The sequence below is a fragment of the Protopterus annectens genome, chromosome 5.part0 (genome assembly GCF_019279795.1).
Source record: "Protopterus annectens isolate FY-2018-M chromosome 5.part0, PAN1.0, whole genome shotgun sequence".
Lineage (NCBI taxonomy): Eukaryota > Metazoa > Chordata > Ceratodontiformes > Protopteridae > Protopterus > Protopterus annectens.
Genome location: NC_056735.1, coordinates 586,803,695 through 586,821,194, shown reverse-complemented (window position 1 = coordinate 586,821,194; position 17,500 = coordinate 586,803,695). Strand labels below are relative to the sequence as shown.

Here is a 17,500-nt window from a genome sequence, read left to right as displayed (position 1 = left end):
TGTTGCTTATAATATAATGACATTAGAAAGTTTTGTTTGTGTCTTTCGCCACAGCGGAACTCTGCTGCGCTAATGATTGGCAGTTGATTTTTACATACCGGCTTGCCAGGCCTGACGCACAACCTTCAACGAAGATACGCACATTCACGCATGTCTCCACACGGAAGACGCTCTAGCTGAGAATCGAACCAGACAGCGTCTTACTGTGAGGCAACAATGCTACCGCAGCACCACCACTGACATTAATAAACACACTCATAGGTTTATTTAAATGAAATACATTGTCTTTCACTGTAAATATAGTAAAACAATAAAACTAACCCTTCATATTCCTCACTGTGTAAAAATGATTTAGCTTAAAATATAAATACATACTTGCATATGTTTTAAGGCTTAAAATCCAGTACAGACCTTTTACTTAAAAGACAAATCTATTGTTTCATAAAATAATAATCTAGCAATTGGTGAATAGGTGTCATTTATTTTTAAGCTTTTTAGTTTTAGAAGCAGTTTTTCAAGAATTCAGCACACTCTGTCTCTTCAGAGACATACTGTTCCACTCAATTTCTTCAGTAGTGATGATTTTTTTGCTATTAACAAAAGCAGATGCCTCTTCCAGCGTGTTAAATATTTTGGTTTCTTCAAAAATAAATAATTTGATCTTTGCAGGAAACTCCAAAGTTGCTTTAATATTGTTCTGTTTGAGTTCCTTGATCAGTGGTAAACAGGATTTTCTTTTACTTATTACCTTACCAAAACAGTCAATTTCAAATCTGACTACATGTCCATCTATTTTAATTGATGGGCTGGTCCATGTTGCTTTTAATATTTCATTTTTTTCTAAGCTAGATGTGAACTTAACTATAATTGAGAATGGTGGTGAGTTTTCTTTCTTAGAAGGTGCTCTCAGGGATCTATGTGCTCTTTCAATTCCAAAAGATAAAGTTTCAGGTAGATTTAATGTTTTATTTAGCCAGGAAGTTAAGCAGTTTATTATATTGCCTCCATCGTACTTTTTAGGGGTTTACTATCAAAAGACTGTAAGTCATATGTTCAACAGTTATAACATCGAAATACATTTATGCGACATTCTAAAATGCTGAAAAAAAAATCAAAGTTTAACTAATCTAAAAATAGCTGCTTTCACCTTTAAGAACACCGTGGACATTAGTGGCACACATTAAAATATGTGATAATGTTACTTTTACTAATTTGATGTATATTCTGAATTGTAATATCCCCTGTACAGCACTATGTATGGACCAGATCGGTACTGTGAAGTGCTGACAGTATAGTTTTTGCAGGGGGGAAGCTCCCCTGCACCCCCCACACGCCCATGCTTCTTATATATTACAACTCTGAGATCACACTACAGTGCAGAAAAGGGTATATCATTGCCCTGTTGTCGACTTTTTTTTCAACAGTTAACTTGCATACATTGACTGTCGATGAAATTAACTGTTTAATATTCATGTGTCGATGATGTGGGTCGCATAAATGAATGTTAGATCTTCTAAATTTCAAACATTTAATACTAAACCCTTTTTAGGTATACCATAAATTTTAATGTTATTTTAGCTCCGATTATTTTCTAAGTCATTGAGTTTTTCTATGAGTCAGATATTTTGTTTTAGAAGAAATTTAGTCTGGGCGCATCTTGAGTTATTTTGCTTTCATGATCCTTCAAAGTCCCTTCCATAATGCTGATCTGTGCCCCTTGTTGTTTTAGAATAGCTTCAAAATGTTCCATCCTCTTTCTGGTCTCTACTTTGAGACATTTTAGTTTTGTATTTGGTTTGTCTATTTTAAGTAATATATCCTGTATACGGGTCTATATCACATATCTTATAACTTCAAACACGTAATGTTTGAACCATTATGTTTGAAGTTACAAAACTTTGACTATGGATTAAAAAAAACAAAATAAAAAAACAAAATAGACTGTTTTAAGTAGGGGGGCAAAACTTCCTGCACCCCCACATGGGGGGCTGCACCTCCACACCCCTGCTACTTAAATATACTAACTCTGAGATTGCACCCCATTGAACAAAATGGAAACCTCCACTTATGAAGATTTCCATTTAAACTCTCAAACTTTTACAAATTCAAACTTATGGTCTCGACCATATGAGGTTCAAACTTGTAAAAGTTCGACTACATGATAGAACCCCCCTGTATATTATATAATATTGACTGAATGTCTTTTTTAACACAATAATCCAGAGTACCATTTTTTGAGTGACTCATATTGAAGTCTCTTCTATCTTTACCAAACAGCTGAAATTCTGACAAAAAACTATTACTTTTTAAGAACTTGAAGATATGTATCTTTTCTCTGACTATTAATAAAGAAAATTACCTAGCAAGTATCTTCAGATTTTAATTTTTGTGATTACAATTTCTGTCACAGAAACGTTTTCAGTCACACAGCTTTCACCAGTTGCTGTTCTCAGTTAGCCATCTTGGCCATGACCCTTAAGAGTGTGTATTTTAAGTTAATTTTGTGACACATTTTCTTATGTGTACTAAGGTGAAGATGTCAATATTTGTATTGTTTGATAACTGGTTAATAAAATTACTTTTACAAACTGGAATAATTCTTTACCTTATTCTACTAGATTAGTCTTTTCCATTAGTCAAAAAGATGTTTAAACTGAAAAAAATATTGCCTTGTAATTATTGTGAAAATGTATAGACATAGATATTTTTGTTTATAATTCATTATTATTATTTTTCTTTCAGGTTTTCTTAGTACTGGAGACCAATCTGCAAAGGGAAATTATGGACTTCTAGATCAAATCCAGGCATTAAGGTGGATTGGAGAAAATATTGGTGCATTTGGAGGTGATGCTAAGAGAGTTACAATCTTTGGATCTGGAGCAGGGGCATCTTGTGTTAGTTTGCTGACTTTATCTCACTACTCAGAAGGTAACTCTGGTCAAATTATCACAACCATTGACAGATAATGCATTTAATTGCTAAAATTAATTTCACTGCATAAGCAGTTGATTTTTGCATCCTCAATCCAATAAGTATAAGACTGGGTTTGATCTCATACTGCTTTCAACTAGGTAGAGCATGAGCAGTCTATCAGAAATACAAACTGTTTACATTAAATGGCTGCTGAAAAGGCAGTATTACAAAAGCAACATTACAAAGCAGGTTCAAGAAAGGAGATTATTTCCACAGATATAGGGACGTTTATTTTTTTCCTGGTGTAGTTCTTGACAAAATCATAATAACCATCACTTCAAGAGAAGACATACATATTTGAACAATTCTAAATCAAATATTCATTACAAGATGTAATACATAGCAAAGATATACAATTTTGACATTTTTGTCTATATTACCAATCACTGATTCAAATGTTTCTTTAAAACAGTTGTTATATAAGTGCACAGTTTTCATTGCCTCTTTACAATAAATTTATTTTCTCCAGTATGACATATTACACCACACCCAAACTTTACATTATAAAAGCAATGTGAAGTTAAAAACACAGAGGTACAATCAATAATGTGTGCTTTATCTATGTATGTATCTATCTATCATCTATATTTTTTTAGCCGAGATGGTATGATGGTCCTCAGCAATTTTCAATTGCAGCCTTTGACAATAGGCATTTATAGCATGAACTTAATTTGCAATCTTCACATCTTGTACCATCCCTTGCATCCCTTGCATATCGTCATCACTTGCTATGACTGACCATAAAGCAGTCTTCTTTGAAATAAAACTGAAACAGGAGATCCCTTCCACCCAAGGTACCTTTAGAAATGTGTTTAAGACAAACTACCTAATCCTAAGTGATACATTGGCAAGCTTCAAATTTCTAGCAAACCCTGTTAACTCCATTGAATATGCAGAAATGTACACCGTCACACTTTGCCAGGATGTAAACAGCTGCATAGATGCAGCTCTACTCTGTAGGAACCTCAGAAAAAACTACATGGTGGAGCCATAATATCAACAAGCTTTATAGTAAAAGAAAAAGAATTTTGACTAAAATGAGAAGAGTAATTCCCAGAATATTAGAATCCCTGTTACTGAAATAAAGAAACAACTAAGGAGCTTAATAAAATCCACCAATGCCAAGCCTGAGACTAAAATTGGTGCCCAGCAAAGCATTTTTTAGTTATGCCCATAATCTCAAAAGCATAACACAGCTATGCACTGAGCGGGTTGTGAATGATGTTACTTACCTACATTGAGGATGAAGATGTAGCAGACCTACTAACTGATACATTTAGCTCTAGCTTTACCCCCTCCCATCCTTCTGTCTCTTAAGATATACCTGAAACTGGCTCGCTTTCACTTATTATACAGGACCAAGTACTAAAAGTAATATCAAAAGCTAAAAATACTGCATCAATAGGCCTTGGCAATATCCCAGTATGCATCATAAATGGCACAAAGCATGATTTTTGACATGCCCCTACCAACACTATTCAGTCTCAGCCTCCATACAGGTTTTGTACCAAGCAAAGGAGAACAACTACAGTCATTCCTGTGTATTAGGGAGGACCTTACACAGATCCAGGCAATCACAGACCCATAAGTCTGACCAGCCTCATATGCAAAGCCATGATGGAAATAATCAATGAGGACATAAGGAACTTCCAAACACTGGACCCATCACAGTTTGGATTCAGGGGAAAGTCATGCTTACTCAACCTGTTAGATTTTTATTTTTGAAAGGGTCATCAAAGCAATGGATGAAGGCAGAATGGTACATGCTGAATATCTCAGTCTGGCCAAAGCATTTGACACAGTTCCCCACTCCGGCATAGTTGAAAAGCTAGATAAACTGGGAATAAACCCTATGTCACCCACTGGATTGTCAGCTGGCTCATAGATAAAATGCATAGAATCAAAATAGGTGAAGTTACCTCCACAAAGGAACCAGTCACCACTCTCATCTCTCAAGGTTCTGTGCTGGGATGTCCACTGTTTGGCATTTACTTTTCTGAAGAAAAAGCCAATACCAAAGGACTCTGGCTAACAAAATTTGCAGATGACTATATGCAAGGAGCAATCATTGAATCCCCAAATAACTTATCCATGCTACAGGAAGGTTTATCTCAAACATTCAACTGGTGTCAAATTCATGGTCTAAAACTAAATGCCAACAAATACATTGTTGTATCTTTTGGAGGTCATCTACCCCAGGGAACTACCACATTGACAATACTCCCCTAAGAACTGACCCAGTTGTTTGGGATTTGAGAACTTACACGATCAATGACCTAACTTTTGACCAACATGTGTCTATTTATGTAAGAAATTCTTTTATATTGCACAGCTTATAAATAAAAGGATTGTGTCTAGATCTAGGAATGTCATTGTTCCTCTTTACTTAGTCCTTATTAGGCCAATCATTTGAATACAGTCACCCCTTTGCATGTATCTGTCCAGACACATGGACAACTGGAATACCCACAGAGATCCCACATGGCCTGAACAACATGTCTTATATGAACCAACTCAAAGACCAGTCCCTATAATCTGTATCCTACATACTTCTAAGACATGACCTGTGTCTGGCATACAAGCCATCCTCCAATATTACTGATGGATTTACTGTGCATCAGAACGTCGAACTGCATAAAAAATACTCAGTCTAGGGATCTAAACCTCTTCTGCAACATCAACAGAATATTTGGAGGGACAGGTATATTTCAAAGAGAATACTACTGTTGTGGAATAGACTCCCCATCTACATAAAACAAAGTTCATCCCTGTCCATCTTTAAATATAACTTAGATCAATGGCTGGGGAATTTACCCCAGAACTGCTCTCTGTACTACAACTGGACAGAGGCAGCTCCTAAATGTTTTAACCTATGCAAATGTCCCCCTCAAATTATTTATGTTCCCAGTTATTCTTATTAGGGTAATATATAATTAACGACCATTGTATGGGTAAGGCTAATCAACAACCAAATGGGATAGGCTATTTCGAGCACAAAAAGGGAAATTGCATCAGCTTAAAATGGCCCGCAAGGGTGGCTAGCCTAGTACTTATCTATGAACCCAAAAATATAAGGCACACTGAAAGATGTACAGGCATCAAAATATATATGAAATGAACATGAGAAAATACTTGCTAGTTATTCAAAAATAAAAAAAGAATGAAGTTGTCAGGGTAGGGTGAAATACCATGACAGCAATAGAAAATACAATTCTTCAAGTGAATTTGAGAAATATTTTGTTAAGATCAAAGATCATTTGCTTTCACTTTGACAATGTAAAAAAAAAAATGTATTCCATTAAAGTAATCAAAAATCTCGAGAAGAGTCCTGGACAGCTAAGAATTCAAACCTCTATATTTGATTTTCTGCATGTTTGTTTGTGCTTTTTTGTATGTGAACACATCTTTCAAATATGTGCACTCTGGATGTCGGGATACTTCAAAAAGATAGAGGTATTCTGGAAACTGAAATCTATAGGAAAGAATGTTATAGGAATAGCTATCTCCATAGACAGAGCATGCACCCGAGACATATATTTAAGAACACTGTAAGAGGCCAAGGACTGAGAACATCAAGACTCACAGCCAATCAAAATAAGTATGAGGAAGAGATCAAGAACTTGAAGGAAAGGTTCATACATAGAGGGTACAGTGAAAAAGAGATACAACAGTCATTAGTGGGTCTATCTGAGGCAAGGGAAGGAACAGGTAAGCCATACTTTTCAGATATGGATACCATCATAGATGGAGGAACTGTTAGTCAGAAACACATGAGAGTACACGTATCCTACTCGAGTAACATTAGATCTTTACAGGAAGTATATTGAAAAAACTGGAATATACTATGTGCTGATGATGATCTTAAAAGGCTGGTAGGTGAGACCCCGAGATTTGCTTTTAAGAATAAAAAATCTATAAAAAGATTATTATGTGGACCACAACCCATGGAAACAAGAATAGAAAATGCAGTCAGTTATGGAACCTTCCCCTGCAATAAATGTAATTACTGCACCTTCGTTGACACTGGAAGTAGATTTCTACATTCAAATCTAAAGAAGGAGTTTACCTTCAGAATATTAGCTAACTGTGACAGTATGAATATTATATACTTGGCACACTGCACAGTCTGTCCTGCCTTCTGTGTTGGAATGACACCCCGAAGGCTGAGAGACCGGATGAGGGAGCATATATATGATATCACCAGAGGAATAGAGACAAATGCCTTAGCTAGGCATGTGAGGGAACCATTATGAGACACACAAATTTTTATTTTTAGTAATAGATAAAGTCTATACCGACAATAGAGGTGGAGATGTTAGGAATAGAGTAGAAACTAGGGAACTAGAATGGATTATAAGGCTACGAGCTAACATTGGGGTAGGCCTGAATGACAAAATCAATATTAAACCCATTCTTCTAAATAGAGATTTAAAGAAATAGTAGGTAGTACCCCCCGACCTTTTATACTTTCTTATACGTTTTTATACTTTTTTATATATTTTTATACTTTTATATACATTTATACTTTTATATTGTATGTATTAAGTTGTATGATGTAATATGCTGTTTCTATTGTTGAGCTGTTTTTAATTTTAAGCTTTTAAAATTTTTCACACTAGATATAAAACTTTTTATACTAAGTAATGGCTTTAAGGATTAATTGGGCAGTTGATGGCAATGATAAGCTTGGTATAAATGCTGTGCGTTACTCTTCTTTGATTGCCTGATGAAGTGGCTGGTGCCACGAAAGCGCTCACCTCTTTTACTAATAAAGCTGTTATTCTACATAGCCGTAGCTGCTACCTCCTGCTTTGTTTTCTACTGTTCATTTTATTGTTGTTGGAGGTAACTCTTGCCAGCACCGTTTGGTTTTTAATGCGAATGTAAAAAAAAAATGTATTCCATTAAAGTAATCAAAAATCTCGGGAAGAGTCCAGGACAGCTAAGAATTCAAACCTCTATATTTCATTTTCTGCATGTTTGTTTGTGCTTCTTTGTATGTGAACACATCTTTCAAATATGTGCACTCTGGATTGAAAAGCCTTATGTTTTAATTTATAATACAATAGGATACAGAATGTATTTGAGAGACTCTTGCATAATCAACTATTGAAACTTAATATTCTGTAAGTACTCTCAGGCTATCATGCGCGTCAGTTTAAAGCTTTAGGAAAGGTTTATCCACTGAATTTACATTCAAAAAATTGAGTTTGTTCAAAATGATAGCTGACCAAAACTTTAAAATGTGTATCAAGCTATAATTCTGGGATTCTGTGCATTGATGCTACATTAATGCTAACTTGTACACAGATGCATACCATTTGCTTAGTGTTTCTGTGTCATTTATTCACTAGTCAGAGGAATCCTGAATATAGAATAAATAAGCAGGAGAAATGTAACACAGCCCTAACTTTTATTTGGGGGGGGGGCTTTTTTATGTGTTTAATTTTTCTAAGTGTCATCTAACTGGAGTTTTTGCCAGAATATAAATGTAGTTCACTCAGTTTCTCCCTTTGCAAAAAAAAAAAAAAAAACATACTGAAAACCGTGATTTCATGCAGTTCTTTTTGGAGTTTTGGGTAGTTAACATTCACCGAATTTGTGTTTGCCAACTCATAGTGGAGGCGTATGTTTCTTTTTTGTCAGTAATACAACTTGCATCATCATGGCTCATCTTATCTCTTCCATTGAGTGGTACATTTACTTTTAATAATGCTGATTATTTTAAGTGGCACTGTTTTAGTATATATATATATATATATATATATATATATATATATATATATATATATATATATATATTTATTTATTTATTTATTTATTTTACATGTGTTGACCGGGCTAGTCTAACTGCATATATGTCTATTTTCAGTAGTGGCCCTGGGAGAAAATCTCCAAGACAGAAACTAGAAAAACAACAAATAACAAATAACAACATCAGTCATATATACAATGAATATTACAAGTTAACACAGAATTTTCAGCGAGGGTAAACATCACAACAGTGGGAAATGCAGGCACAATACAACATGCAGGTATAGTATATAATAAAAAAGAAGGCAGGTTATTGTATAGTTATATTAATAAAGAGTTCTCCAAATAGTAAGTATCCACAGAGGATGGGAATAATGTAATGTAGAGGGAGATGGTAATTGTAGTTAATAAGGAAGGTAGAACAGTTAATGAGAAGTATAGGGTAGGCAGAGCCAAGTTTGAAGAGATAGATGACTAGTCAGGTTTAGTACAGGGGCATAACCAGTGTGTTCTGATAAAAAGTTTCAGTCTGTTTTTGAAGAGTGATATAGAGGGCAAGTGAGGAAAGGTCATTGGGGAGAAGATTCCAGGATTATCCAACAGTATTAGAGAAGCCCTGTTATTAGGTTTAGAGGTGTGTACAAGAAGTTTGTGTGATGAACATAAGGACTTCAGATTATTATAGGGGGTGATGAGGGTAGATAGAATGGGAGTATTGGAAGGTTTATAAAGAGTGTTATGGGCAATAGTTATTTGGTGGAATTTAATCATGTTTTGTAGTTGTAGCCATCCTAGCTGCTTTATATTAATACAACGGTGGGTTCTAAATGGGTTGCCTGTAGCAAATCTGGGAATGTTATTGTAGGAAATTTTCAATTTGTTGAGGTTATTCTTATATAGATTACTAAAAATGGGTGAGGAATAGAGGAGTGTAGAGATTAGATGAGTGTGAGCAATAGTTGTTCTGGCTGTAGGTGAAAGGAAGGGTTTAATCCTATAGAGAGAGCCAAGTTTTTTGTTGACAGTTTTTATAGTATTGTCGATATGGATGTCAAAGATCAGATTGTTGTCAACGGTGATACCAAGTAGTTTGAGGTTGGGTCTGGTGATATAATGGTACCATTAGTGGATGTAACTGAGAAATCAAAAAGAGAGGACTTGTGAGTAGGATTGAAGAGGAGGAATTTTGTTTTGTTGAGGTTCAAGAGAAGGCAACACTGTGTGAACCATTTTTCAACTGTGTTAAATACCTTTTGGGTAAGAGAGTGAAGTTCAGAAGTCGATGTGGTGGAGCATATCAGTGTGGAGTCATCAGCATATTGTATGCATGTGGCTTGGGGGATGACTAGATAAAGGTCATATATATATATATATATATATATATATATATATATATATATATATATATATATATATATGGGTTCCATTCAGAATTTCAAAGCTCAAAACTTTGAATTTCATATGATCAAAGATCATATGTTCGAAGTTTCAAACTTTGAAATCCTGAATGGAGATCGGCATACAACACGGACCAGGAGATTTCCCTTGTCTTCGCTGTAGTGTGATGTCGGAGTTGGTATATTTAAGTTGTGGGGTGGGCACAGCCCCCTGCATACACATGTTTTAGTGTGTTCGGTGGTGTTTTGGGGGGGGTTCACAATTTCGAGAGTCCAAGATCTCTAGATTCTGAACTCGATATTCTGAAACTCGAGATTTTGGGATTTCAAAATTTTGTAGTGAACCTATAGATATATATACAGATATATATATATATATATATATATATATATATATATATATATATATATATGTATATATATATATATATACAGTATGTATGTACTCATTTCCTTTACTTTAAGAAAATATATTCAGAAGAACATATCAAAGGATACTGTAGCAATGATTCAAAAGCTCTGTTGTGGATTTTTGTGGTAAAATACATTGAACTCCAACATGTCTGATCAACAAGTCAATGTGTTTCATAAAGAAAAGCTTGTAAAGGACTTTGATAAATAATGAATTAGGTATGTCCTTGACCTGCTCTAAAACACAAGTCAGTTGATTATAGCCAGTTCTTGTTTAATGAGCCATAAGGCATCTCAGTAATGATACTGCAGTGACATGGGGGGGGGGGGGGATGGCATCACAAACAAATTAATATTGCAAATCAGCCAGTAGGTATTCTTGTACTAAAAGACTTCAGAAATACAAGGCCAGTTCATATCAAGTGCAGCTAAATGCGTAAAAGGACAGTCATGTATACTTTCCAGTTAGTATAGAAGACTGAATCTATACTTGAGATATACATCATTGGGGTGCAGAGCTGTCTTTCTTTTGCTTAGTATTAGTACTAATTTCTTTAGGTTGCAGAAGTGAAGTCTGGAAGTTAAAGTTTTATAGGTTGATGATCAAGCTTACGACCTGGTGTGCTTCACAAAAAATTGAATACCGCAGTTCCACGTAAGCACATCTTATATATAATGTGTGTGTGTGTGTGTGTGTGTGTGTTTGTGTGTATGCATGGTGTAGATATGGGTATGATTCTCATTTTCATGAAATGGTTGCACTGAAGATCACTTTTTGTGAACCAAACCTAAGTTTTTTGCAAGAAAGACAAGTCTCACTGTATTGCTCCTGTTTGGCAAGATGCCTCTTTTCTCCTGGACACCCATGTAGGGAAGAAGCCTCCCTAATTACCTAATGTATATATATATATATATATATATATATATATATATAAATATTATATATATATATATATATATATATATATATATATATATATGCTAACTTCATAGTCACACCACAGTGGGGAAATGGACAAAAGTTCACTGGAAGTGGTTTTCAGTAGAATTAATCTGTGGTAATTGGGGATTCCTGAAATTGCAGTCATCCACCTGTTATATGTGTGTGTGTGTGTGTGTGTGTGTGTGTGCGTGTGTGCGTGTGTGCGTGTGTGCGTGTGTGTGTGTTTGTGTGTGTGTGTGTGGTTACATTTCCTGTCAGAGAATGTCCAGTTTGAAAGTCTTATTTTAGTGGTATCCAAGAGGAATAACTCCATGGCAAAAGTAACATCTAACAGGGACAATATATTAAAAAGTACATAGTAAATAGTAGAAAAAACAAATACAGTAAACAATTTTGGAAAAGAAAGCAGAATTATTTATATGTTTATAAGAATGTAATAATTTTTAAAAGCTATAGTACAAAGTAAATTGAAATTTGAACTAGTTTTTTGTTCGATTTTACAATATTTAAAACCTATTTTTTCCTGAGAGAAAGTGTGTTTAATTTACTTTCTGGAACTGAAAAAGTTTTTAAGGATCTTTTACTGTGATTTGCTGTAAAAAAAAAAAAAAAAAGACTTTTAATGGCTTTAATTTTTTTCTGTCTTTTGCTGTTTGTTTTATCCGGAAAAGAGGCACCATTTTTAGCTTAACCATAGAACAAAGTGTCAGTTTTACAGTCAGTTCTTCTTCCAGCCACATAATGAAAACAAAAATTAAGCAGACATCCTTTGCCACCACAGCAGGCTGTCAATTTGCCTCAGCCATGGGTTGGTGACTCTGCTGTGGCCATTAGTTTTACCTCAAACCACTCATCTTTAACCCCGGATGTCTCTGGTGTAGCACCTTTGGCCACTATGAACTGGGAGTTAGCTACTTCTTCTGTGACTTTGGGCTCCCCTAAGTGAGCAAAGGATTGCAACTTTTGTCGATCGTAGGAGAGGGAACAGGGATGGCTTCCCTGTTTTGTCAGAATGGTGTGCTCCTCTCTTGGGAAACTGCTGCTGTCATTAATAAAACTGTTGGCTCCAGTTTTATTGTCCAAAAGAAAACTAAACTTGAATCTACTCCTCCTCAAATTTGGACAGGAGTAATTTATTGGTTCTGGTGCAGGGTTTCATTCAGGCTATTGACCCTTCTTATAAAATAGTCTCTGTTAAAAGACAGTGGGATACCCCTTTCTTGAAGAGCTTCAAGATTCTGAATCTGAAGAAGATGAAGGGATAGATACATGGTGTTGTGCTCAGATTTCTGCTTCAGATGCAGAGGAGAGCTCATTTTCTGATTATCCCTGTGGTTGTTATTTTTCTCTGAAGCTATTTACAGTAAGGCCCAGTGTATTCAGTGTGAGATCACTGAGGGTTCTCAATCCCTCAGTAAATACTATGAGCTGTTGCAGAGGGAATTTCCAGAACCTTTACCTATTCTTCTGTTTCAGTAGGCTTTGGAGGATGTGTGTGTTTTTACCTGCAGTATTCCTGCCAGCTGCCCCTGAAAAAGTAGTTAGGATGCATAAAGTTCCTCAGTCTTTTAAGTTTTTATACACTTTTACCAAACTTGACCCAGCAGCTATGGCTTTAGTTAATCCTACTACTGCTAAACATTTAGCTAATTCCAATCCTACACTTTTTGAAAAAGATGGGAAAATAATTGATAAGAACAGGAAAAAAAGAGTATGCTTCTGCAACTTTGATTTTCTGGATTTTGAATTGTCAGCCTCACAAGAAAAGGTTAATTCTGATTGTGAAAATATGAGGAATTTTTTTTCTGCATTTTCTTCTTGTGAGGGAAAATCTTCTACAAATTAAGTTTCTTCTTTTGTACAAATCACCACTCATTGTTTACAGTATGTGTGTGATTCATTTGGTGTATCTTCAGTGGCTTTGTGCCAGTGGTACTATGTTGAGGAAGTTTGTCTGGCTGCATTTTCAGAACCTTCCAGATGATGTTAAAATGAGATTTAAAATTTTCCTTTGGAAAAAGATTTAGTTTCTGGACCCTCTGCTGCAGGGGTGATTAAAAAGTGTGATAAGAGGGGTAAGTTGATACATAGAATGTCTAGGATTTTTCAGCCCTCTTTTTTCAAATTTTCAAAGGGATTTTCTGACCCCTCAGCCAGTTTTGGCAAAATGAAATAATCCATCTCAACAAAAAGCAGACACACAGATGTTTTAGAAAAAAAAGGCAAGGTCATTCCAAAAATAATTCAGAATCCCATCAAAATCAAGGACAGTCCAAGAAGTCAAAATGGTTATTTAATGGACCTTGTTTCCCCTGCCATGTCAGCAGACCTTTCCCCTTCCAGAAAGTCTGAATATCTACTTTTCTGTTTGACAACAGATAGTTTCAGACAAATGGTTTCTGAAGATCATTCATCAATGATTTCTGAAGATCATTCATCAAGGTTACAGATGACAGTGGGAGGAAATCCCTCCTTTCCATCAGGTAATCTCTCATCCAATTTACTGGACACTTTTACTTCCTCCTGTACTTTATCAAATGCTGTCCTAGTGAGTGATAGATCCCATTCCTCCTTTCCAGGTAGAAAAGGGTTTTTATTCAGGGATGTTTTACTGCTAAAGAAAGAAAATGCTTGGAGACCAGTTCTGGATCTTTCTTTCTTAAACCTGTTTGTGATAGTGCTCACATTCAAAATGCTGTTACTTCACAATCTGTTAGCTTTTCTTCCTCATTCAGTTGGACAATTCCTCTTTTAAATCTAATAACTCCAGATATAAAAGATTATTATCATTCCATCCCTATTCACCCAGACTTCAGGTATTTCTTAAGGTTCTGTGTGTCTGGTCTTCATCATATTATCAGAGGTCTGCCTTACCTTTTGGGTTATCTACTGCACAGAGAGCATTCTTCATGTCTAGCTCCAGTTATTGCTCATTACAGCTACAGGTGTCCACATTTTTCCATGTTTAGATGACTTGTTTATCTTTGCAGAGTCTTTTTCAAAGTGTGAGGAATCTGTCACTTTTGTGAGAGATCTCTTACACAAGCTGCGATTCTACAGAGAACATTCAAAAGTCGACATGTGTAGAAAAGCAGAAGACAATCTGGTGAGTAAGATTTGGGACAGACAGGAAGAAGGTAAGAGGAAGCAAATATGTACAGCAAAGAGGTGGATGGATTGTGTAACAGAAGATCTGTGACAGTCAGGCATGAGTGTTGAATAATGCAGGAGTGTGGCACTGAATTGAGAGAGTTGGTGACAGTTAGCATGATACCCTGGCTCCTTGTAGAAAAAATGGGAACAAGGGGGCTGATGATGATGATGATGATGATTCAAAAGTCTTTTTTGACTCCTTCTCACATGATTCTGTTCCTGGGGTGTCAGCTAGACATCTCACTTCAAAGAACTTTTCTTCTACAAGAAAAAAATCGATCTGTAATCTATTTCTGAGGTTTTCCACTCAGACTTTGATCCCTGCAAGGTAATGCCTCAGAATTTTGGGTCTCATGAGACGTCTGATTCTCAGGATACTCTTGGCAAGACTATACATGAGATCTATACAGTGGTATCTGAAGTCTCTGTGATCCAAACATTAACATCCCTTGTCTTTTCAAATCCCAGTGCTACAGTTTGTAAAAAAGGGAAATCATTTGATGGAGGCAGCAAGTATCCATAAATCCAGCTCTCCTTTCTCCCTCCCTGTTCCATAGCAGTCAGTTACCCCAGACACAATGGACACTGCCTGGGCTGTAGTTTCATGATGGATAAAAGCGCAAGGAGTGTTGGACACCAAGGACAGGTGAAAGCACATAAATATAAAATAGATACTTGCCTTGATCTTTTGTCAATGCGATCCCTTCAAGTTGTTACAGACAATACCATAGCCCTGCAGTACATCAACAAGCAAGGGGAAATATGTTGTTCCCACTTTGCAGACTAGCCATGTTAGCTTAGCTTAACTTCACTCCATAATCTAACTCTGCTGGCATCCTACATTCTGTCAGAGCAAAACTGTGTGACAGACAGACTGAGCAGTACAAGGGCAACCTCTCACAAATGAAAAGCACATAGGTGGATTTCCCAAGATTTTATCCATCTATGGGGAGTTCCTTAAGTAAACAATTTTGTCTCCTCTATGAACAGTCAGATGGAAAGATTTTGCTCCAGGACTCCATGCAAGAAGACATGGAAGACAGATAACTTTTCATTTCCTTGGGCAGGAATGTGTTCCTGTATGGTTCCACCCTTTCCACTGATATTCAGGACACTAATGAAGAGTTAGAAGGAATCCATCAAGATCTTTGTAGTGACTGCCTTCTGATCCAGGCAATAGGTGTTCTCCCTTCATTTGAAAATGGCCAGAGGCAATTACTACAAGCTTCCTCATAGACTGGATCTACTCACAGAAGATCAGGAGTGTTTGACAGACTGTAACTCCAATCAATTTCAATTAACTACCAGGATTATACTGTCTTAATTCCATATAGGCACCTATTTATTTAGGGCATGCAGCAGGTACTAATGGAGATAAGAAAGTCTGCAACTAGAAAATCATATATTAGCAAATGGAAAATGTTATCTAGTTGATGACAACAATATAACCAGCACCAAGGTAGAGCTAGTTGTTCTTTGGTTTTATAATATTTGCTTGAGTTGCTATCCTATGGCCTTTCTTACTCCTCCATTTTAGCATGTTTACTCATGGATCCTCTCCTTTAAATACAATCTCATTTTAAAATGTTTTTTGAAAGGGGATTTTCATAAGAGGGAAAACTGGTGGCCTCTCCTTGAGGTCTTAATTTTGTGTTTAAGAAGCTAACACTTGCTCCATTTGAACCAGCTAATCTAGCTGACTTGAGGTTCATAACATGGAAAAGCAATTTTACTGATTGCTCTGACCTCTGCAAGAAGGTTCTAGAAGTTGCAATCTCTTATGGTGAGTCAACCCTACCTCATTTTGCACATGCACAGGCTCCAAACGGGTGTCCAAGTTTACTTTAAGCCAAACTATACATCTCCCTGTTTTCCTTCTTGAACCTCTGCCCCCCCCCCCCCATTGTTTCTAGGTGTGGTGTTTTACATGGATGTGGTACTTTTTTGTTGCTCATAGCTTTGTCCTTTCAGTGCTCTGCCCCCCACTCTCTTTTGGCATGAAAGCTCTGAATGGCTTGCCACTCAAATCTCTCTCTTTAGTTATCTCACCTCAAAATGACTAATGGTTTGAGCTAGAGGAAGGTGCCCTGAAGCTTTGGAAGCTGGCTGGTTATTATATCCGTACAGGATATAGCCCTCATATAGGTTAGGCTACTGCAGCAGTAATCATTCAAACATCTACTGTTATGGTAAGTTTACTTACACAACTGTACTTGTTTAAGCCTCACAGCTAAAGACTTAAACATTGATATCTGCTGTGAGAAAACTAGATCTTTAAATTGATATTATTTCCATTGCTATCTGTATACACTGGACAGCAATTTACTAGTGCCATTATTAAAGAAACAGTATTGGTTGTATTTCTGCGTGTGTATCCTGGATCAGAAGGCAGTCACTACAGTGATCTTGATGGATTCCTTCTAAATCTTCTTTAGTGTCCTGAATATCACTGGAAAGGGTGAAAACATACAAGAACATTCCTGCCCAAGGAAAAGAAAATTGATCTGTCTTCCATGTCTTCTGGCAAGGAGTCCTGGAGCAAAATATTGCCATCTGATTGTTCGGAGCTTTCATGCCAAAAGAGAGTGGGAGGCTGAGCCCTGAAAGGACAAAGCTATAATGTACTGCCTTTGCTTTCATCTCAAACATAATAGAGTACAACTTTAAATTGTAATATTAATTTAAGAAATAGCACTACAAAAAAACTTGAAGTAGCATAATCTGTCAGAATAAATGTAAGTGATGATTTGGAATGTACTGATACTGTTGGCATAATTTGTGTTTTTTTACACATTGCACTGGGTAGTCACATAAAATGATTTGTCTTTATTGAATGCTGTAATACAGCTTTTCGGGTACTAATGGAGTA

General features: G+C 36.1%; 1 protein-coding gene across 3 annotated transcripts in view; it reads left to right on the top strand.

Moving 5' to 3' along the window:
* The window catches only part of NLGN4X (neuroligin 4 X-linked), a 2,032,144-nt gene that overhangs the window by 1,383,276 nt on the left and 631,368 nt on the right, over window positions 1–17,500 (top strand). For all 3 annotated transcript variants that reach the window (XM_044072454.1, XM_044072452.1, XM_044072453.1), the window contains one exon: window positions 2,743–2,928. In XM_044072454.1, the coding sequence (XP_043928389.1) occupies window positions 2,743–2,928 (186 nt within the window). The remainder of the gene's footprint in view (window positions 1–2,742; window positions 2,929–17,500) is intronic.